The sequence below is a fragment of the Salvelinus fontinalis genome, chromosome 4, assembly GCF_029448725.1.
Source record: "Salvelinus fontinalis isolate EN_2023a chromosome 4, ASM2944872v1, whole genome shotgun sequence".
In the NCBI taxonomy this organism is placed as follows: domain Eukaryota; kingdom Metazoa; phylum Chordata; class Actinopteri; order Salmoniformes; family Salmonidae; genus Salvelinus; species Salvelinus fontinalis.
In genome coordinates, this window is record NC_074668.1 from 22083444 (window position 1) to 22107660 (window position 24217).

A 24217-nucleotide genomic window follows, 5' to 3' on the forward strand; every position below is an offset into this window, starting at 1 on the left:
TGTTTCCTCCAACAGGGTCCTTTGCTGTTGTTCTGGGATTGATTTGAACTTTTCGCACCAAAGTACGTTCATCTCTAGGAGACAGAACGCATCTCCTTCCTGAGCAATATGACGACTGCATGGTCCCATGGTGTTTATACTTGCGTACTATTGTTTGTACAGATGAACGTGTTACCTTCAGGTATTTGGACATTTCTCCCAATGATAAACCAGACTTGTGGAGGTCTACATTTTTTTTCTGAGGTCTTGGCTGATTTCTTTTGATTTTCCCATGATAAGCAAAGAGGCACTGAGTTTGAAGGTAGGCCTTGAAATACATTCACAGGTACACCTCCAATTGACTCAAATTATGTCAATTAGCCTATCAGAAGCTTCTAAAGCCATGACATCATTTTCTGGAATTTTCCAAGCTGTTTAAAAGCACAGTCAACTTAGTGTATGTAAACTAGAATTGTGATACAGAGAATTATAAGTGATATAATCTGTCTGTAAACAATTGTTCGAAAAATTACAAAGTAGATGTCCTATCCAACTTGCCAAAACTATAGTTTGTTAACAAGAAATGTGTGGAGTGGTTGAAAAACGAGTTTTAATGACTCCAACCTAAGTGTACGTAAACTTCCGACTTCAACTGTACCTCAAATACCTCATACCCCTGCTCCATTCTCATGTATTTTATTGTCCCCCACGATGAAATTGGGAAGGGACTGTGAATCTGTCAGTATGTTCATCACACGCGATATCTCAGACAGTACTGGCCCGATTTTTGATGAAACCTGGGTGATATTTGTGTCTGGGTGAAAACCTGGGTGATACCTGGGTGATATACGTGTCTTGTTATAGAGATCTGGCATTTGCAAACTTACACTGATTGGGCCACGGTGGGTATAGTAATTACCTAAAATATCATTAGTGGAGGATGACATGTTTACTATTTGCATTATTTATGTTACAAAAGAAAAGGACTGGCTCATCTAGTCGATCTACTGCATTTTCTATGTGTTATTTATAGGCAGAAAAGGGCCTCATATTGTATCATAGGTTGAAAGATACGGAGAGACAGTTTATGGGATGAATGAAATTGTGGGCATAATTGCATTACTTACCTATAGCCTACATTTCCATATCTAGACACAAGATGTCACTATACTATCAGTACAGACTGTCAACGACAAATATTTATATCAAAATACTAAATAGAGCATACAGGGATAGAACAAATAGGCATAGTGATTGAGGAGACACAGCCAGAGCAGGGCTTGAACCATGTAACTATGGAGTTGCAGAACAAGTACAGGACTACAGGTCCAGACCTCTTAGCGGAGACTGTAGTAGGTTACACTATATGAGAGAGAGAGAGAGAGAGAGAGAGAGAGGCGAAGGCAACTTTCCCACAAGTGCTGATCTAGGATCAGGTCCCCTCCTGTCCATATTGCCTAATCTTATTAATTATGACCTTAAAGGCCAAACTGATCCTATATCAGCACTCTGAGACACTGTAACACAGTCAAATCTCTACAAGTACATAGGGCTCAATTTGGGATTTGGCCTAGACCAAGTCCCTCACACTGCTCTGATGGCCCCATCCCACCAATGTAGCAATCTTTGCAAACGGCAACAGTGTAGCGCCCCTTACAGGTCTCGAACCCATGTTCTTCAGCCCGTAGTCAGACCTGCTAACCACTGCTTCAATAAGTATTGACCCGTTTTGGGGGAGGTCGTAACAGGTTTACCTAGACACGGTTCGCTACACTATAATAATGTCAAATTCATAACTCAAGTCATACGTAGAAGTATCCGCTGCCGCAAGACTGGTCTTTCTGTTAGGCCTATCTCTCTATAGCCTACTATCCTATTTTATCTCTTTTGTCGCTTCCCACAACGATGCTACTGAGGGTTGTGGAGCAACAGTCCAGTGTGCTGTTATGTGCACACCGCGTAGGCTTTTCTCCTAGTGTCGACTTGGGTCTACCGAATGTAGCCTAATGAAATTCACGGGAAGCCCTCAGATCAAAGCGTTGAAGATGACCAATTTCATGCAATGATTTTTAACATTTTTTGAATAAATAGGCTTATATAGTTGATTTAATTCATTTCCATGTTACCAATATGTTGCTGTTTTTAGAATAGACTGTTCACCGTCGTCTCATTTTCACTTTAACGACGCAACATCCTCTGAATTTTCCACAACTACGCGATTACGCGCGTCAAGAGGAAGGTAGAGATTTGCATCACAGGTGCTCGTGGACCTTTGTGCGTAATTTTGGACCACTTTGCATGTTCAGTGTATAAGCGAATTAATTTAATACATCAAAGGGGAAAACACCAGAACAGTCCTACAGCAAGAATGGTTCTGCACCTCTAACGTTCGGTTGATTGTAATTGGGGCATGCGTTTTATTGTTTATCCATAGCGGACTGTCGGAGTTTCGATAAACCTAGATGCAAAAAACAAAACATAGCAAATAATTGGAAATAACACGAGGCACTGCTTGATTATGAGGGTATCCATAATCTGAAAAGCATTTTTATTTGTAATTTTAAGGAAGGAAATATTACAGGCTTGAATAACGCTTCTGTCCTGCACAATAGAAGACAACATTTGTAAGTATGCCTGCGTTATAGCCTAGATCACAACCTATGATTTGATTTTGCACCTGTGTTTATTTTTTTGCATGAATCTGCTAGTGCAAACTCCACTGGATTAGAACAATTAACCTCGATTATTACAATGGTTTATCGAGTCCAGCGAAAATTGTGCTTTAACGTCTATAGCCTATATATTTTTATTTAGAATTAACATCTCAGTACTATGTTTTGGATTAGGCTATATTTATATTCAACACAGACGCTTGAAAGGTGAATAGGAATGCAAAATGTCGGTATAGAGATCTCGATAATATTGTATACCATTGAGGAATATCGTGCCCATGATTGTAAATGATGAATAAATAAGCTGTAGTAATTAAATCCCAAACCAACCCCCACCCCTTCTACGCGATGGGCAGTGTGTGGATCATGATTGTCCAGTATTGCCAAGACATGGTATTACAATCTTCATCCCCAGGCCTATGGTTTTGCTTTGTGTAGGATACATCCATGGCATGGTTGACTCCAATCATCCTTACATTGCTATTGATCAGGGTTTCCCAAACTTGGTCCTGGGGCCTCCCAGGGGTGAACGTTTTGGCTTTTGCCCTAGCACTACACCGCTGATTCAGATCATCTAATTTTGATAATGAGTTGATTATTTGAATCAGCTGTGTAGTGCTAGAGAAAAATTGGATAGTGAGTTGATTATTTAAAGCAGTTGTGTAGTGCTAGAGAAAAAAATGGATAGTGAATTGATTATTTAAAGCAGCTGTGTAGTGCTAGAGAAAAAAATGGATAGTGAGTTGATTATTTAAAGCAGCTGTTTAGTGCTAGAGAAAAAAATGGATAGTGAGTTGATTATTTAAAGCAGCTGTTTAGTGCTAGAGAAAAAAATGGATAGTGAGTTGATTATTTAAAGCAGCTGTTTAGTGCTAGAGAAAAATGGATTGTGTGTTGATTATTTATAGCAGTTGTGTAGTGCTAGAGGAGGGGTGTCAAACTCATTCCATGGAGGGCCTTGTGTCTTTTGGTTTTGCCTTTGAATTAAGACCTAGACAACCAGGTGAGGGGAGTTCCTTATTTATCAATCAAGTACAGGAGAGGAGCGAAAACCCGCAGACACTCAACCCTCCGTGGAATGAGTTTGACACGTGTGCTAGAGCAAAAACCAAAACGTCCACCCATGAGAGGCCCCAGGACCGAGTTTGGGAAACCCTGCAGTTGATAAATATGCTCATAACAGAGGAATTGTGTCACCATACTACCTAGAAATCACTACGCAAAGAATTTATGCTCCTGCAGCAGCATGCTTATTATGGGGTAATAACATTGCAAGTGTTGATGGTATCCTATGAATGTATTTAAATGGTCATCTGTTTAATATGGTTGTTGTTGCCATTTTTCCCCTTTAGTTTAAAGACATGGTGAGATTTATTTTTTAAATCAACTCAGGACCAATTATACCATTGTGCATTTTCAATCTGGTTTGTATCACATGTACTTTCCTGTCTCTTGTCTGATTTAGAGTGTATATCCCATGTTCATTCTGCTGGGGTTTTCTGAGACTGCTCCGGCTGTATACTTTTGCAAAGCTCATCAGCATCAACATTTTCAGCCACTTCAAACACATCACGCCACAAGAGGAGGGAGCCTAGCTGCTTTTGGCATTTTAAAAAGACGCTGATCAAAGAAGAAGTCAAAACTGAACTGCAGTGAAGAAAACACCTTCAGGAAGACAGTGAGTTTCTTGAGTGAACCAGAAGACTCCACCAGGCCTGTGCCCTGGAAACAACACCATTTGACTGAGAACTATCAGAGTGACTGCTGACCTCACAGCTGTTATTGTTGTTTTAAAAAGGAAGAAGAAATGTGTGGGCATCTCTGGTGACCTGCTGGGTAGCAGTGGTCTTCTTGTGCTGTAGTAGGAGTGGCTGAACCACGATTACCATAGTGGGACAATGGCACGGCCAGGCTCTGGGTTGCTGGTGTCGGTCAACGGGCTGGGGTACCCCCCTCAGAACCTGGCCCGGGTGGTGGTGTGGGAGTGGCTGAATGAACATGGGCGCTGGCGGCCCTACAACGTGACAACTTGCCACCACATAGAGAACGTACTGAAGGGGGATACGCGGGGGACTGTGGTCCTTGGACAGGTGGATGTCCAGCTTGCCCCTTACGTCATAGACCTGCAGTCCATGCACCAGTTCAGACAGGACACAGGTAAGAACCATTCAAAAAAACGGTGTAGTTCATCATCATGTGATACATACAGGGGTCACAGACAATGATATAACTATTTCCTATTATTTAGGAATTTCAATGGTTGAATAGATGAACAATGTAAAAGGTGCAGTCCATGCCACAGCATGCAGTACATATTATTTACAGTGCCTTCAGAAAGTATTCACACCCCTTGACTTTTTCCACATTTTGTTGTGTTACAGCCTGAATTTAAAATGGATTACATTTAGGTGTTGTGTTACTGATCTACACACAATACTCTATAAAGTCAAAGTGGAATTTTGTTTTTAGAAATTTGTACAAATTAATAAAAAATGAAAAGCTGAAAAGTCTTGAGCCAATAAGTATTCAACCACTTTGTTATGGCAAGCCTAAATAACTTCAGGAGTAAAAATGTGCTTAACAAGTCACACAATAATTTGCATGGATTAACTCTAACTAACAAGATTTTTGAATGACTACCCCATCTCTGTACCCACCACACACAATTATCTGTAAGGTCCCTCAGTCGAGCAGTGACTTTCACGCACAGATTAAACGACAAAGACCAGGGAGGTTTTCCAATGCCTTGCAAAGAAGGACACCTACTGGTAGATGGGTAACATTTTTTTAAAGAAGACATTGAACATTCCTTTGGTAAAAGGAAATTAATTTATTTCCATGACAGACTTAAAAAGCAATTTTGGACTGACCATTGTAGATATTTTCAAATACATGCAACTTAAAAGTTTCATATCAAGACATTTCGATTTGAATCTTTTGGACATCAGAGAAATCTTGAGGGAACCCTATTTGAGTCAGAAAATATATTCATATGGTAGGTAAGATATATATATATTTATATATAAAACATTGCAGAGAGCCTTTCCAACTGAAACTCTTCAAGAAAAATATAAGCTACTGGAACCAAAACTTTAAAATAACTAATATTGGAGGGAATGTTGGAACATAACTAATGAAATTACAGTTCTGTAATTTCATGTACGCTTAGTCCAGTATAAACTAATGTATAGAATTTACACAAAATTCACATTCTACAGCACAACGGAAGTATAAAACTAATATTGACTCAATAATCCATGCCTTCTGGGAATGCTATAAAGCCCAAAAGTTATGGGCGGAGTTAGAAAGTTGGCTGTCAGAAGTAGTACAATGTAAATGTACTTTTAATCCGTCTGTCTGCAAATTTCAAGACATGGCATATGAGGGTGCAGTGAGATACCCAATGGGTTGGAAAAATAATTTTCTTGTCATCTTGAAAAAACCTACAGTGGGGAGAACAAGTATTTGTTACACTGCCGATTTTGCAGGTTTTCCTACTTACAAAGCATGTAGAGGTCTGTAATTTTTATCATAGGCACACTTCAACTTCAAAAATCCAGAAAATCACATTGTATGATTTTTAAGTAATTAATTTGCATTTTATTGCATGACATAAGTATTTGATCACCTACCAACCAGTAAGAATTCCGGCTCTCACAGACCTGTTAGTTTTTCTTTAAGAAACCCTCCTGTTCTCCACTCATTACCTGTATTAACTGCACCTGTTTGAACTCATTACCTGTATAAAAGACACCTGTCCACACACTCTCTCCACAATGGCCAAGACCAGAGAGCTGTGTAAGGACATCAGGGATAACATTGTAGACCTGCACAAGGCTGGGATGGGCTACAGGACAATAGGCAAGCAGCTTGGTGAGAAGGCAACAACTGTTGGCGCAATTATTAGAAAATGGAAGAAGTTCAAGATGACGGTCAATCACCCTCGGTCTGGGGCTCCATGCAAGATCTCACCTCGTGGGGCATCAATGATCATGATGAAGGTGAGGGATCAGCCCAGAACTACATGGCAGGACCTGGTCAATGACCTGAAGAGAGCTGGGACCACAGTCTCAAAGAAAACCATTAGTAACACACTACGCCATCATGGATTAAAATCCTGCAGCGCACGCAAGGTCCCCCTGCTCAAGCCAGCGCATGTCCAGGCCCGTCTGAAGTTTGCCAATGACCATCTGGATGATCCAGAGGAGGAACGGAGGAATGAGGTCATGTGGTCTGATGAGACAAAAATAGAGCTTTTTGGTCTAAACTCCACTCGCCGTGTTTGGTGGAAGAAGAAGGATGAGTACAACCCCAAGAACACCATCCCAACCGTGAAGCATGGAGGTGGAAACATCATTCTTTGGGGATGCTTTTCTGCAAAGGGGACAGGACGACTGCACCGTATTGAGGGGAGGATGGATGGGGCCATGTATCGCGAGATCTTGGACAACAACCTCCTTCCCTCAGTAAGAGCATTGAAGATGGGTCGTGGCTGGGTCTTCCAGCATGACAACGACCCGAAACACACAGCCAGGGCAACTAAGGAGTGGCTCCGTAAGAAGCATCTCAAGGTCCCGGAGTGGCCTAGCCAGTCTCCAGACCTGAACCCAATAGAAAATCTTTGGAGGGAGCTGAAAGTCCGTATTGCCCAGCAACAGCCCCGAAACCTGAAGGATCTGGAGAAGGTCTGTATGGAGGAGTGGGCCAAAATCCCTGAAACCTGAAGGATCTGGAGAAGGTCTGTATGGAGGAGTGGGCCAAAATCCCTGCTGCAGTGTGTGCAAACCTGGTCAAGAACTACAGGAAACGTATGATCTCTGTAATTGCAAACAAAGGTTTCTGTACCAAATATTAAGTTCTCATTTTCTGATGTATCAAATACTTATGTCATGCAATAAAATGCAAATGAATTACTTAAAAATCATGCAATGTGATTTTCTGGATTTTTGTTTTAGATTCCGTCTCTCACAGTTGAGTGTACCTATGATAAAAAAATTACAGACCTTTACATGCTTTGTAAGTAGGAAAACCTGCAAAATCGGCAGTGTATCAAATACTTGTTCTCCCCACTGTATATACTTAACTGGAAATCAACCAATCCTCCATCGTTAACACAATGGAAAGGTCAAATGCTTTATTATCTAAATGTTGAAAGTATGTGGGCGACGGAGAGAAACAAAATGGTTCAGTTTGAGGCCGTGTGACGGAGAATGATACGGGCGCTGGAGATGGGGTGTGAGCAGGTGGGTCTGGGCATGGGTGATGTTGTGGATGTTTGTGTGCATCTGTATGTTGTCGCTTCTATGTGGATGTTTTGCATTGTAATTTTTTTAAATCATACATAAAATCTTACATCCTTCCTAACTTAATTAATGGAGAGAAAGGAAACTGCTCAGGAGACCAATGGTGATTTGAAACCAGTTAGAGTTAAATTGCTGTGAGGATGGATGAACAACATTGTTGTTACTCCACAATGCTAACCTAAATGACAGAGTGAAAAGAAGGAAGCCTGTACAGAATAAAAATATTCCAAAACATGCATCCTGTTTGCAATAAGGCACTAAAGTAATACTGCTAAAAATCGATCAAAGAACTTTACTTTTTGTCCTGAATACAAAGCATTGTGTTTTGGGCAAATATAACTCATCACTGAGTACCACTCTTCATATTTTGGAGCATGGTGGATGTTATGAGTATGCTTGTCATCATCAAGGACTAGGAAGTTTTTTAGGATAAAAAAAAAGGAATAGAGCTAAGCACATGCAAATTCCTAGAGGAAAACCTGGTTCAATCTGTTTTCCAACAGACACTGGGAGACAAATCCACCTTTCAGCAGGACAATAACCTAAACACAAGGCCAGATATACACTGGAGTTACGTACCAAGACGACATTGAATCTTCCTGAGTGGCCTTTTTACAGTTTTGATTTAAATCGTCTTGAAAATCTCTGGCAACACTTAAATGGCTGTCTAGCAATGATCAACAAGCAACATGTCAGAGCTTAAAGAATAAAAAAAAAAAAATGGGCAAATATTGTACTATCCAGGTTTGACTTACCCAGAAAGACTCACAGCTATAATCACTGTCATAGGTGATTCTAACATGTATTGACTCATGAGGTCCCATTAATTAAATATGCTATGTCATTGGAGGAGTGGTTGAGTGACCGACTTTCCCCCCTCATATCTTGTTTCTGTGGCTACAGCTAGAGATGCAGGTGTAATTTGGTTAGCTAGCAAGAAATGTGAATCGCTTTGCTAGCTAACTAGCTATGCTGAACTTGAACAACTGTTATCCAGTCAGCATATCGCTTGTGTTCGTAAATTAACTCTGCCGATCTACTCCGTTTTCAGATCACTCTCGTCTGTGTGCCAGAGAGGCATAATAACTGATGAATTTACAGACGCAACACCCGCTGAATATGACCAGTGTCAGTAAATGTCAGCAAAAAAGTAATTAAATTGTTGCCAGCAGCAGTGTTAGTCACTAATGCTCTAGATAACATGTAAATAGCCTAACTAGCTCTGCTAGGGTGAGTAAAATGGTCAGAGTTAGGTGTTCTCTCATTAATGTCTGGAAGTAGTTAGCAAGCTAGCCAACTTGAGCTAGTTAGCTTGGGTGCTTGACTACCTTTGGGAGGAACGCTCGGATCAACCCTACTCCTCTAACAGAGCGTCCAGTGTGTTTTGGGCAGTGCGCACTCTGAACACTCGGAGCGCGAAACGCTCTGAATTTACAAACAGACAATCTGACAACGCTCTGAATTTACGAACGACCCATAGCACACTGGAGGCAATTTATGAACGAACCCTTAGTTGTCAATCAAATGTATTTGGCATCGATCAAATGGGCGGGCAGGCAAGTTCCCATTCGGTTGTCAAAATGTGGGTTGGGACAAGCATTTTATTCCCCATCGAAGGCCAACTAGCTGAAAACGTGTCAGAGGGTTTATCTAATGTTCACTCATTAGATTTGATCTCATCTCGCTCTGGCTATCATTAGTTGTTGATCTTGTTGTTGTTGATGTACATAACTGAGGGAGAGAGCCTACCTTTTCATGGTTGTTTGATCAGTAGGACTGTAAAGTTCCCAAATCTAAGAGGACTCCCATGGTATTTACATATTTGCAGAAATACATTCACGGCGAATGCGTGTGTTCTAGTGATCTAAAGTCGCGCTTTTGTTACTGCCTGTAAACACACAGTCCAGTCTAAAGTGTATGATGGCAGGCCCGTAAGGCAAATAGTTATTTGCATAAAGGTCTGTTGTAGCTCTGATTGGCTATGGCGCACCGGTCTGTGTAGACTCCGGGCCGGACAAAACATGTTGTTTAGGTTTTATTTGTTGCTATAAATGTCTATAAATTGTCCAAACACACAGCCATTTCCCCACTCTATATTGCTATAGAATTTTCACAAATGCCTTAATCTACATTATTCCCAAACATTCTATGAGTTTGTGAAAAAGGGCTCGCTTGGTCAGAAAATGTCAAAAAAAAGTGTCATGTTCTTCCTGGGGGTGTATATGAACGGATTTGAATACGATTTCATGTTTCAGAAACGCTGTCAGTTCCACTTCCATTCCCTCCTCTTCTATGCTACAGTTTTAATGTCATGACCTTGCTGAGGCAGCGGAGCGTTTGTCAAGTGAGCAACTGCTATAATCGCCACTCTCCATCACCATGAAAAAAGGACAATTTATATTTTCTGTAAAAAAAAAAAAAAAATTGTGAACGATAAATCATTTTCATGTTTGGTTTTGATGTGGTATTTTCATGGTTCATCTTATTGTCTCTTCCCAGTACTCACAGTGGTGACAAACCTATCAATCATTTATGATGAGCAAAGCGACCTTTCACTCCATCTAGTTAGTAGATAGAGATTTTCTTAGAAATAGAGATATCCAATAGATATTCAGTACATAAACCAAAGGTTACAATCCCAGCAAAAATAAACCGTAACGTACTAGGCTTTTCATTCATCCTTTAGGTTGTTTGGTCATTGAGCTTCCAAATGTATTCCACTGAGGTGTTCATCTGCCTACCTCTGTTGCTTCTGTTTATTGGACACGTTTGCGTCTGAGTTATGATTATGTTTGCCTAAGATTATCAAAGCGTTTTTGTCTGAGTTTTAGATGTATCTGCCGTCGCAGTGTGTGCATGCGGGTGAGGTCACAGTGCCGAGAACGAGCTGCTGTCCGGATCTTGGAATCTATTCAACCCATAGAGTGCAGGTTGGCTAAGCCTACCTACAGTAGGCTAATGGGTGTTACTGTTTCATCAGGGAGCCACAAAGATGAAGTAAACAAATGTAATCACTGAATTCACATTACGTTTGCTATTTCATTCAGCCACAGAATTGAAACAAATAATTTTGTATCCATATTTTGCATTGTTTAAGGTTAAGAGATATCATGCACGCAAAGTAATTAGACTGGGTGTATAAGTATGCCTCCAGGATAATATGGCAAAGTTGGCCTCACGTATAGGCCCTTGAACAAATCAATAAAACCAAGGACATCCAAAATTTAACAGTTTTTAATGAAGACAGCAATGACAGTATACAGGTATTATTGCATATTGACTAACCAATCGCAGTGAAATTGCACTGAACAAAAATATAAATGCAACAATTTCAAAGATTTTACTGAGTTACAATTCATATAACAAAATCAGTCAATTTAAATAAGTTCATTAGGACCTAATCAATGGATTTCACATGACTGGGAATACAGATATTCATCTGTTGGTCACAGATAGCTTTTTTTTTTAAAGGTAGGGGCTTAGATCAGAAAACCAGTCAGTATCTGGTGAGACCACCATTTGCCTCATGCAGCGTGACACATCTCCTTCGCATAGAGTTTATCAGGCTGTTGATTGTGGAATGTTGTCCCACTCCTCTTCAATGGCTGTACGAAGTTGCTGGATATTGGCGGGAACTGGAACAGCCTGTCGTACACGTCAATCCAGAGCATCCCAAATATGCTCAATGGGTGACGTCTGGTGAGTCTTCAGGCCATGGAAGAACTGGGACATTTTCAGCTTCTAGGAATTGTTCACAGAGCCTTGCAACATGGGACCGTGCAGTATCATGCTGAAAAATGAGGTGATGGCAGCGGATTAATTGCATGACAATGGGCCTCAGGATCTCATCACAGTATCTCTGGGCATTCAAATTGCTATCGATAAAATTCAATTATGGTCGTTGTCCGTAGCTGATGCCTGCCCATACCATAACCCCACCGCCACTACGGGGCACTCTGTTTGCAACGTTGACATCAGCAAACCGCTTGCCCACACGATGCCATACACGCTGTCTGCTATCTGACTGGTACAGTTGAAACAGGAATTCATCTGTGAAGAGCACACTTCTCCAGCGTGCCATTGGCCATCGAAGGTGAGCATTTACCCACTGAAGTCTGTTACGATGCCAAACTGCAGTCAGGTCAAGACCCTGGTGAGGACAACGAGCATGCAGATGAGCTTCCCTGAGATGGTTTCTGATGGCAAAGTTCTTTGGTTGTGCAAACCCACAGTTTCATCAGCTGTCCGGGTTGCTGGTCTCAGACGATCCCGCAGATGAAGAAGCCAAATTTGGAGGTCCTGGGCTGGCGTGGTTACACGTGGTCTGCGGTTGTGAGGCCGGTTGCCAGTATTGCCAAATTCTATAAAACAACGTTGGTAGCGAAATTAACATTCAGTTCTCTGGCAATAGCTCTGGTGAACATTCCTGCAGTCAGCATGCCAATTACATGCTCCCTCAAAACTTGAGACATCAGTGGCATTGTGTTGTGACAAAACGGCACATTTTAGAGTGGCCTTTTATTGTCCCCAACACAAGGTGCACCTGTGTAATGATTATGCTGTTTAATCAGCTTCTTGATATGCTCCACCTGTCAGGTGGATAGATTATCTTGGCAATGGAGAAATGCTCACCAACAGGGATTTGAGAGAAATCAGCTTTTTGTTCATATTGAACATTTCTGAGATATTTTATTTCAGCTCATGAAACATGGGACCAACACTTTTCTCTGTATACATCAATGATGTCGCTCTTGCTGCTGGTGAGTCTCTGATCCACCTCTACGCAGACGATACCATTCTGTATACTTCTGGCCCTTCTTTGGACACTGTGTTAACAACCCTCCAGACGAGTTTCAATGCCATACAACTCTCCTTCCGTGGCCTCCAATTGCTCTTAAATACAAGTAAAACTAAATGCATGCTCTTCAACCGATCGCTGCCTGCACCTGCCCGCCCGTCCAACATCACTACTCTGGACGGTTCTGACTTAGAATATGTGGACAACTACAAATACCTAGGTGTCTGGTTAGACTGTAAACTCTCCTTCCAGACTCACATCAAACATCTCCAATCCAAAGTTAAATCTAGAATTGGCTTCCTATTTCGCAACAAAGCATCCTTCACTCATGCAGCCAAACATACCCTTGTAAAACTATCCTACCGATCCTCGACTTCGGCGATATCATTTACAAAATAGCCTCCAATACCCTACTCAATAAATTGGATGCAGTCTATCACAGTGCCATCCGTTTTGTCACCAAAGCCCCATATACTACCCACCACTGCGACCTGTACGCTCTCGTTGGCTGACCCTCGCTTCATACTCGTCGCCAAACCCACTGGCTCCAGGTCCTCTACAAGACCCTGCTAGGTAAAGTCCCTCCTTATCTCAGCTGGCTGGTCACCATAGCAGCACCCACTTGTAGCACGCGCTCCAGCAGGTATATCTCTCTGGTCACCCCCAAAACCAATTCTTCCTTTGGCCGCCTCTCCTTCCAATTCTCTGCTGCCAATGACTGGAATGAACTACAAAAATCTCTGAAACTGGAAACACTTATCTCCCTCACTAGTGTCATGACGTTGCCTGTTTGGGTACATCAAGCCCCATCCCCCTCTCCCTGCCACTCCCTGTCTCCCCCTTTCCTCCTTCAACCCATGCTGTGGCCAGAGAGACATCGTAAATTCCTGAGAATCTCCTCATGGACACACAGTATAGCAGAGGCTAAAACTTTCATAGAGAACAAAGGGATTTCTTCCACCTCACAGAACTTGAGGTACGAACAGATTTCATGTTCCGGAAAAAGTATAAAAGATCGGTGAAGATTCCAGCTATTAACTGGTCCGTTTGTCACAACTTGGGAAACTCATGGGAGACTGTGTGGCTACATTACCATACCACTGTTTATATAATAGCCTCAGATATGAGGTTTACATCTAATTGTTGTATAAGATGAATGAGTGAGTATGATACTGTTCGTATAATTGTGTAATATGATGTTGGACTGTTTAATGAAGAAAAATACAATTTCTTTTGATTTGAACTAAATTCGAGGACCCGCCCCTGAGCCCAGTTGGGTCAGACATCCTGGGACAGCCCCTTTCTGCAATCCTAATAAAAACCCAACTCTGAGAAATTATCACTAGACCATGTTTTTCTCCATTAGGAGAGGAACGAAGGTTGTGTACCATTGCTGAATCTTTAACCATACCACGTGGTTAACTTCTTCTGGCTGCAAGCCCGACGTCAGTACACTTATGACAACAGCCACTTCAAGTGCAGGGCGCGAAATTCAAAAGATTATTATTATTTTTTTAATATTTAACTTTCACACAAGTCCAATACAGCAAATGAAAGGTACACATCTTGTGAATCCAGCCAACATGTCCGATTTTTTAAATGTTTTACAGCGAAAACAGCACGTATATTTATGTTAGCTCACCACCAAATACAAAGGACAGACATTTTTCACAGCACAGGTAGCATGCACAAAGCCAACCTAACTAACCAAGAACCAACCAAACTAACCAACAAACAACTTCATCAGATGACAGTCTTATAACATGTTATTCAATAAATCTATGTTTTGTTCGAAAAATTTGCATATTTCAGGTATAAATCATAGTTTACATTGCAGCTACAATCAGAAATTGCACCGAAAGCAGCCATAATAATTACAGACACCAACGTCAAATACCTAATTACTCATCATAAAACATTTCTGAAAAATACATAGTGTACAGCAAATGAAAGACAGGCATCTTGTGATTCCAGCCAATATTTCCGATTTATTAAGTGTTTTACAGCGAAAACATAATATAGCGTTATATTAGCTTACCACAATAGCCAGAAAGACATGCCATTTCCCAGTAGCAAAAGGTTAGCGATCGTAACAAACAAGCAAAAGATATATAATTTTTGACTAACCTTGATATTCTTCATCAGATGACAGTCCTATAACATCAGGTTATACATACACTTATGTTTTGTTCGAAAATGTGCATATTTAGAGCTGAAATCAGTGGTTACACATTGTGCTAACTTAGCTACTTTTTCCACAACGTCTAAACAGCAACGATATTTTTCTGACACTTTTTCTGACACATATTCTGACCAAATAGCTATTCATAAACATAACTAAAAAATACATGTTGTATAGGAAATGATAGATCCATTAGTTCTTAATGAAATCGCAGTGTTAGAATTCTAAACAATAACTTCATTACGACATCCAGCTTCGGTATAGCTGAGTACCCAAACGTTGGGCGCCGACGACTAGTTCACATGCACGACAGATATATGAAATAGCATCATAAAATGTTTCTTACTTTTGGTGATCTTTCATCAGAATGTTGGACAAGGAGTCCTTTGTCCCGAACAGTCGTTGTTTGGATTTAGAACGGACACTTTCCCTCTCGATTTAGGAAGCGCACTAGCCAAGTGGCACGAATCGCTCCATCGTCAACAAAGTCAGAGAACGGAACACGGCAAAACTCCCGAAAAATGTTCAATAATCTGATTAAACTATATTGAAAAAACATACTTTACGATGATATGGTCACATGTATCAAATAAAATCAAAGCCGGAGATAGTAGTCGCCTATAACGATAGCTAAACAGAAGGCAAATCCATGTCTCTCTTCGCACCTTCCTGAAAACAGGAAATGGAGGACACGTCATTCCATGAGCTGTAATTCGACCCCAGATCAAGTTACACAGTCCATTTCTTCTCACTCCTTGTCGACATCTAGTGGAAGACGTATGAAGTGCATCTAATCTAATAAATAACAAGGGCTTTAATAGGCAGCCCCTGGAACAGAGCCTCAATTTCAGACTTTCCACTTCCTGTCAGGAAGTTTGCTGCAGAATGAGTTCTGTTTCACTCACAGATATAATTCAAACGGTTTTAGAAACTAGAGAGTGTTTCCTATCCAATAGTAATAATAATATGCATATTGTACGAGCAAGAATTGAGTACGAGGCCATTTGAAATGGGCACCTTTTATCTGGCTAATCAATACTGCCCCTGCAGCCCAAACAGGTTAAACTCTTAGACTATACCGACAGAATAAGAACAAGTCTTTGATATACTAAAGCACCTTATACGACCCACCACTGCGACCTGTATGCCCTAGTCGGCTGGCCCTCGCTACATGTTCGTCGTCAGACCCACTGGCTCCAGGTCATCTACAAGCCTATGCTAGGTAAAGTGCCGCCTTATCTCAGTTCACTGGTCACGATGGCTACACCCACCCGTAGCACGCGCTCCAGCAGGTGTATCTCACTGATCATCCCTAAAGCCAAAACCTAATTTGGACGCCTTTCCTTCCAGTTCTCTGCTGCCTGCGACTGGAACGAATTGCAAAAATCTCTGAAGTTGGAGACTTTTATCTCCCTCAACAACTTTAAAAATCTGCTATCCGAGCAGCTAACCGATCGCTGCAGCTGTACATAGTCCATCTGTAAACTACCCACCCAATTTACCTACCTCACCCCCCATACTGCTTTTATTTATTTACTTTTCTGCTCTTTTGCACACCAGTATCTCTTCTTGCACATGATCATCTGATGATTTATCACTCCAGTGTTAATCTGCTAAATTGTAATTACTCGATTTATTGCCTACCTCATGCCTTTTGCACACATTGTATATAGATTCTCTTTTTTCTACCATGTTATTGACTTGTTTATTGTTTACTCCATGTGTAACTCTGTGTTGTTGTCTGTTCACACTGCTATGCTTTATCTTGGCCAGGTCGCAGTTGCAAATGAGAACTTGTTCTCAACTAGCCTACCTGGTTAAATAAAGGTGAAATAAAAATAAATAAATAAATATTGATTACTAGTCTGCAGCTAGGAATTCGGTATCATTGAACGCGAAGAACGACAACCGCCGAAACATCCATTCTATAACGAATGTCACTCTGAACTATCCACAATAACCAAGACAGAGACGGACGAAACTCTCCAACATAAACTAACTTTTCTCCAGCGATCAAGACGACACACTGAGCGTAAATATATATATATATATATTGATTGCAATTGTTCCCGAATGAGTGAGCGTTCATGTGGAAAGGATTAGCATGTCAATTGTTATAATTATGAACTCTGCAGTGACTTCTTGGTCGACCCCCCCCCCCCCCCCCCCCCCCCCCCCATTTCCCCTTTGTCTAACAAGCCGCCATGCCGGTTCAGCCCACTAGGGCTTATTCTCCTACCATTTCATGTAACCATTTTAAGTATGTTTGTTTGTTTATGCATTTCTGTGAATTACTTAGTAATAAATAAATGATTTAAGACAATTGATGTATGGATGACTCATGGTGAAGACTGGGTTCGTGCAGATAACCAACAATTTACAACGTTTGGAATGAGACTAACGTGAGGTAAAATAAATAAATCATTAATCAGAAGACTATTGATCAGATATGAAAATATCTGAAAGGTTATATTGGGAAATTATAACTTTGTAATCTGACTACTTTCCCTGTTGCCCCAACTTCCTAGTTAATTATTACGTTATTATTTAGTTGATCGCGTAATAACTAATTACAGAGAATCTTTGATAAAAACTAAGTCTTCAATTTAATGACAGTAAAGACACGACACTAGCTTTAAGCACCAGCTGTCAGAGCAGCTCACAGATTACTGCACCTGTAGATAGCCCATCTATAATTTAGCCCAAACAACTACCTCTCCCCCTACTGTATTTTCTTTATTTTTTATTTTGCTCCTTTGCACCCCATTATTTCTATCTTTACTTTGCACATTCTTCCACTGCAAATCTATCATTCCAGTGTTTTACTTGCTATATTGTATTCACTTCGCCACCATGGCCTTTTTTTTGCCTTTACCTCCCTTATCTCACCTCATTTGCTCACATTGTATATAGACTTATTTTTTTTTCTACTGTATTATTTACTGTATGTTTGTTTTTCTCCATGTGTAACTCTGTGTTGTTGTATGTGTCGAACTGCTTTGCTTTATCTTGGCCAGGTCGCAATTGTAAATGAGATCTTGTTCTCAACTTGCCTACCTGGTTAAATAAAGGTGAAATAAAAACTAAATAAAAACACTTTACATGTTGCATTTATATTATTGTTCAGTATAGATGAAGTCTAGTCATGATCAGTTTCATATATTCTATTCAGGTAATCTTAGTAGATTGTCTTGGTAGCGGCATTGGCATTGTTGGTTGGCTAGCAAACAAAACATGAGTTACACATCGTTCACTTTTGGGGAAACAGCCACTTCAAATCAAGTCAAAGTTTATTTGTCACGTATGCCAAATACAACAGGTGTAGACCTTACAGTGAAATGCTTACCTACTTACAAGCCCTAAGTAAAAAAAGGTATTATGTAAACAATAGATAAGTAAAGAAAAAATAAACAGTAATATGACAGTGAAAATAACAGTAGCGAGGCTATATACAGGTGGTACCGGTACAGAGTCAATGTGCGGGGGCATCGGTTAATCGATCTAATTGAGGTAATATGTACATGAATGTATAGTTAAAGTGACTATGCATAGATGATAAACAGAGAGTAGCAGCAGCGTAAAAGAAGGGTTGGCGGGGGACACAGACACACAATGCAAATAGTTCGGGTAGCCATTTCATTACCTGTTCAGGAGTCTTATGACTTGGGGGTAAAAGCTGTTGAGAAGCCTTTTGGTCACTTGGTAGCTAGCTATCGTTAGTTCAAATAATGCAAAATGATGTATTAGTATGAAAGTGCAATTATAAAGTATAAACCCTTAATTTCTGAATGAGGTCCTAGAAGGAGGGTTCTCGGTTGAACGTGGACGCGTATCAGACAATCCTTAAGTTGCACTTTGAAACCCACGCCCATTGTGACGTATAGCACCGCCCACCAGTTGAAATGGTGTGAAAAGACTGTGTCCCATACCAGCTAGTGCGGTCTATTCCTTTTTCATAAAATATCAACTCACTTAGGTTTCACAGCATTGGCTAACAATAATGTTTTGCTATGTGGATTGAAATCATATTAGCTGGTGTGAATGTGACAGAGGCAGTAACTTAGCATGGCTGCCTGTCAAACTTGCCTAAAGCAGTGCCGTGGGTGATTTCTTTTTTGCTCTTCCTGTCATTGTGCCCTCCTATAGAGTATAACAGAGAGCTGCACGTGTCTAGGACTGGGTGGCTGAGATAGAGAGAGGAGCCAGACAACCATTTGTCAGCCATTACCATGGCGCTGGGCCTGACGTTTATCGCTCCTCATTGTGGCATTCTCCGTGTTACCTTCCCCCTCAGCTGGGATAAAACTGTCACAAAAGGTCCAGACGGACGACATCCTGGACACCCTCTCCTCCTAAAAACTGTGATAGGCTCCTCAAGCTATGGCTGTCCTATTGATCTGTCTTCATATAGGGCCCTGGTGAGAGGCAATGCCATATTGATGCACTGCCACCATTTACATGAAAATGTAGCCTCAGCTCTGTTTAGGGCTTTCAATACATTTGTTTACAGTGGATGTTTGCTATGTGAAGGACAGGTGCAAAACCACAATCAATCAGACTGCTGTAGGGCCTCGTATTCTTCCTTGGGAAGACCATGGTTTATATGCCAGTGGGGATTCTGTCTACTGCAGCTGTGGATGGAGCTAGAGGCTGGACACAGCAGTGTTGTGTTATGCTTGTGTGTCCATGGTGAGCCAGGTTGAGTGTGAGTGCTCTGTCATTTGGGTGGTGTGTGTTCTCTCTCTTCACGCTGTCCGGAATCTGGACAGTCTCCTGTGGCTTTGGGCAAACCCAGACCACCAATGGGTAGGATCCAGACCATAGACCTACACACATACCAAACCCATCGCCCATACTACCCTAATGAGACCACAGCAGCTCTATTTTAACTCTTCTTCTCCCTGTATTCAGTGAAGCATGGCGGCAGCAGCACACACCACAGCCTGTGCAGCAGGGCCACTCTCTCTATAATCCTGCCAGGCACATCTACATGCTACTGCCATTTTAAACACAGGGGTTACACAGATCTCAGTTCAGCACTGGCTTGTGAAGAGAAGATACCAGTCTGTGGTGAAGTGTAAAAAATGTATTTTCCAACTTGTGCCTGCATAAGTGCATCCGTACATGTGTGTGTGTGTGGAAGAATATCTGTCTGGAGGCTGGAAATGGGTTGGTTCATATCCAACGTGGATCGATCCATTCACCTTCCCAGAGGGGTGTTTGAACCCCTTAACACTGCTGTGGACTGATCCCCTTTCACTCCACCAACTCCCATAGCACAACACAGGAGCTTATCAGCCAATGCTATCATACCCTAACACTCTCCCTGACACTTGCCAGTCTGATAGGGTTCACACTGCCATACATAACCTCAGTGCTGCATCTCCACCATTTCTCTCTTTCTCCTGATGATGGAAAGCCAGTGTAGAGAAGCCAGTAACCCCATTTATGCATCACACACTGTCACGGAACACTACATGAGTGTTACATATGCAGAACATGACATTAGACACACAAACACTGTTGTTTGTAATTTCATCCCATGAGACATGAATGTGCTATGCTATTTTAGCATGGAAATCAACATGCTTGAAACTCCACAGCAGCTTATGACTAATCAACATGTTGAACCTGTGACTACTTCATGTTATGCTATGACTATAAAGACATTATAGAATGTGTATACTGTACCACTGAGTGTACAGAACATTAGGAACACCTGCTCTTTCCATGACATAGACTGACCAGGTGAATCCAGGTGAAAGCTATGATCCCTTATTGATGTCACTTGTTAAATCCACTTCAATCAGTGTAGATGAAGGGGAGGAGACAGGTTAAAGAATGATTTTTAAGCCTTGGGACAATTGAGACATGGATTGTGTATGTGTGCCATTCAGAGAGTGATGATTTAAGTGCCTTTGAACGGGGTATGGTAGTAAGTGCCAGGCGCACCGGTTTGAGTGTGTCAAGAACAGCAACGCTGGTGGGTGTTTCACGCTCAACATTTTCCGATGTGTATCAAGAATGGTCCACCACCCAAAAAACATCCAGCCAACTTGACACAACTGTGGAAAGCGTTGGAGTCAACATGGGCCAGCATCCCTGTGGAACTCTTTAGTCACATTGTGGAATTCATGCCCTGTAGATTTGAGGTTGTTCTGAGAGCAAAAGGGGGTTTAATTCAACATTAGAAAGCTATTCCTAATGTTTTGTGTCAAGGATCCCCCTGGTACTGCTGCTCATTCTCTTCACCAGTTCCGGAGGTTAACGTCACCGGCCTTCTAGGCTGCACTGAACTGTGTCATTATGCACACCTGGTTCCAATTCCTCACTGTGTTTGTAGAAATGTGCCCGTTGTTTCCCCATTGGGCTGTCGATTATTGTTCCCATGTCCGTTGGTCGTGTGAGTACTTATGTGTTGTCTCAGCCTGTGCTGCGTGTTTTGTGCATTGTGTTTTACGAGTCCTGTGTCGTTCTACGAGGTTTACCCTTGCTCTTTTGTTTGGGTACATCCCAGTGTTTTGTATACGTGTTTGTTTTGGGTGTATTAAAAACCCAGATGTATTCCTGCGCCTGTCTCCAAATCCTTTATACCAGCGTGACATTTTTTACACTTTGTATATGTACCCTTTTAGATAAATTGTTTATAAACACAATATTCTTTAGAAACACTGTAGCCTTTAGTTGATAACTTTTCCGCTACTGAGTGAGATTTACAGTAGGCTACATTGTGGGTTGCTGGTCTGACATTCTAGTGCGTGACTGACTACAGAGAGGAAGTCTATCAGAGCGGCTCCAATCCATTGCTATGGCCAGTGTCTTGCATTGTTTCTACTCCCTGTTTGTTTCGGTATTGTAGGCGTGAGAACCTGCTCTCCTCTGACCTGCTTTCTCTGTGCTCACGCTCCTCGTTGACTAATTAAAAATGTGTTGGTGATCACCACACTGCCTGTGGTGGAAAAAGATAGACTGACAGAAAATGAAAGCCATCACCATTTTCATGTGTAGATGACAACCGGCAGTAACTGCGGTCTTGGTTCTATTGCTGTCGACAGCGTCTTGTTGAGTGTGTGTACTGCAGGTGGGTTGGGGGGGAAGGCAATGTATGGTTTTTTACTTGCGTGTGGTGTGTGTGGGGGTCGTTTCAGTGATGTGTGGGCGGGAGTTCTGTGAAGGATTCCTGCTATGTACGTGCTACAGGTCAGGTATGAGTTGACCCTCAGGCGTCACTGTGTGAAATTAAAACGTTACTGGGGTTGGGGTGTGTGTTTGTGTGTGTGTGTGATGCCCTCCCTGTCAAGGCAGGCGTGTTGTTGATTGACACAATGGGGTTATTTTGAGCAGATATTCTATGCACTGGTTAGAAAAGACCACGTCAGTGTTAGGATTATTGAGTGAGAGAGAGAAAGAATGTTCCTACCTTCATTTTAACACTGGTGTTATGATTTACAGTCATTACATCCAAAGCTGAGATGAGTAGATTTAATGAATCACAAGCTACAGTATGCTCCCAAATTAACTCACTTTTACCCTCTCGTATTTGAAAGGAGTTTTAGTTAAGGCAAACCCATTATTTTTTAGCATACAAAGCAAAAGGCTATGAGAAGGGTGCTTGGAGGAGCTGAGGACTGATGGGGAGAGCCTGAGAGTGAAGATGCAGGGGCAGGTGTACAGCTCAGACCTGCCCTCTCTTTCTCTCTGTTTCTCTCTTTATCCCTATTCTCTTTTTTCCTTTTCCACCCTCCCCTGTTCACTCTGACTAGAAGTCAGCTTTCCACCCTCCCCTGTTCACTCTGACTAGAAGTCAGCTTTCCACCCTCCCCTGTTCACTCTGACTAGAAGTCAGCTTTCCACCCTCCCCTGTTCACTCTGACTAGAAGTCAGCTTTCCACCCTCCCCTGTTCACTCTGACTAGAAGTCAGCTTTCCACCCTCCCCTGTTCACTCTGACTAGAAGTCAGCTTTCTACCCTCCCCTGTTCACTCTGACTAGAAGTCAGCTTTCCACCCTCCCCTGTTCACTCTGACTAGAAGTCAGCTTTCCACCCTCCCCTGTTCACTCTGACTAGAAGTCAGCTTTCCACCCTCCCCTGTTCACTCTGACTAGAAGTCAGCTTTCCACCCCTCCCCTGTTCACTCTGACTAGAAGTCAGCTTTCCACCCTCCCCTGTTCACTCTGACTAGAAGTCAGCTTTCCACCCTCCCCTGTTCACTCTGACTAGAAGTCAGCTTTCCACCCTCCCCTGTTCACTCTGACTAGAAGTCAGCTTTCCACCTCCTCTGGTCCTTCAGAACTTTAGTTTGTTCTTTTGACATTGCCTTGTGTAGATCACATCAATGGAAAGTACTGCCAGTTCTAATACAATTTACAGCAGTGGTTCTCAACTGGTTCTGCCTCGGGACCCAAATTGAACCAGGTTGTCTCAGTCACGATCCAATATTCGCATCGTGAAAAGGAATTGCCAAAATACAATCTGTGTGTGGTGTGTGTGTGTGGGCACTCAACTCTGCCCTTTCCCACCTGGACAAAAGGAACACCTATGTGAGAATGCTATTCATTGACTACAGCTCAGCGTTCAACACCATAGTGCCCTCAAAGCTCATCACTAAGCTAAGGACCCTGGGACTAAACACCTCCCTCTGCAACTGGATCCTGGACCTCCTGACGGGCCGCCCCCAGGTGGTAAGTGTAGGTAACAACACTTACACTGACCCTTAACACGGGGCCCCCTCAGGGGTGCGGCTCAATCCCCTCCTGTACTCACTCATGACTGCATGGCCAGGCATGACCACAACACCATCATCAAATTTGCCGATGACACAACAGTGGTAGGACTGATCACCGACAACGATGAAACAGCCTATAGGGAGGAGGTCAGAGACCTGGCCGTGTGGTGCCAGGACAGCAACCTCTCCCTCAAGGTGATCAAGACAAAGGAGAAGTTTGGACTACAGGAAAAGGAGGACCGAACACGCACCCAGTCTCATCGACGGGGCTGTAGTGGAGCAGATTGATCAATTGAGCAAAATAGTGCTGCTAATAGCTCTATTTTGAAAATACTGTGATTGAAGAAAAACATGTCTGAGAATACATTTTTTCAAAATGTAAGTACATTATCATTTCTACTCATGCTCTACCTGGTTTAAGTCATCTACGTTCAGACTGGAGTATTTTTCAATTACATTTTTTTTTTACTCAGATGCCGTGACCCACTCGAAACCTCATGCGACCCAAATATGGGCCGCAACCGACCAATTGAGAATCATTGATTTGCAGGACCACAT

At 42.0% G+C, this 24217-nt stretch overlaps 1 protein-coding gene across 1 annotated transcript in view; it reads left to right on the plus strand.

Annotated features, from left to right (window-relative positions):
- Nucleotides 1–1586: 1586 nt before the first annotated feature.
- The window catches only part of LOC129853343 (E3 ubiquitin-protein ligase DTX1-like), a 63871-nt gene continuing 41240 nt past the window's right edge, over nt 1587–24217 (plus strand). The window contains exons 1-2 of the mRNA XM_055919284.1: nt 1587–2603; nt 4117–4808. Coding sequence (XP_055775259.1) covers nt 4550–4808 — 259 coding nt within the window. The 5' untranslated portion in view covers nt 1587–2603; nt 4117–4549. The remainder of the gene's footprint in view (nt 2604–4116; nt 4809–24217) is intronic.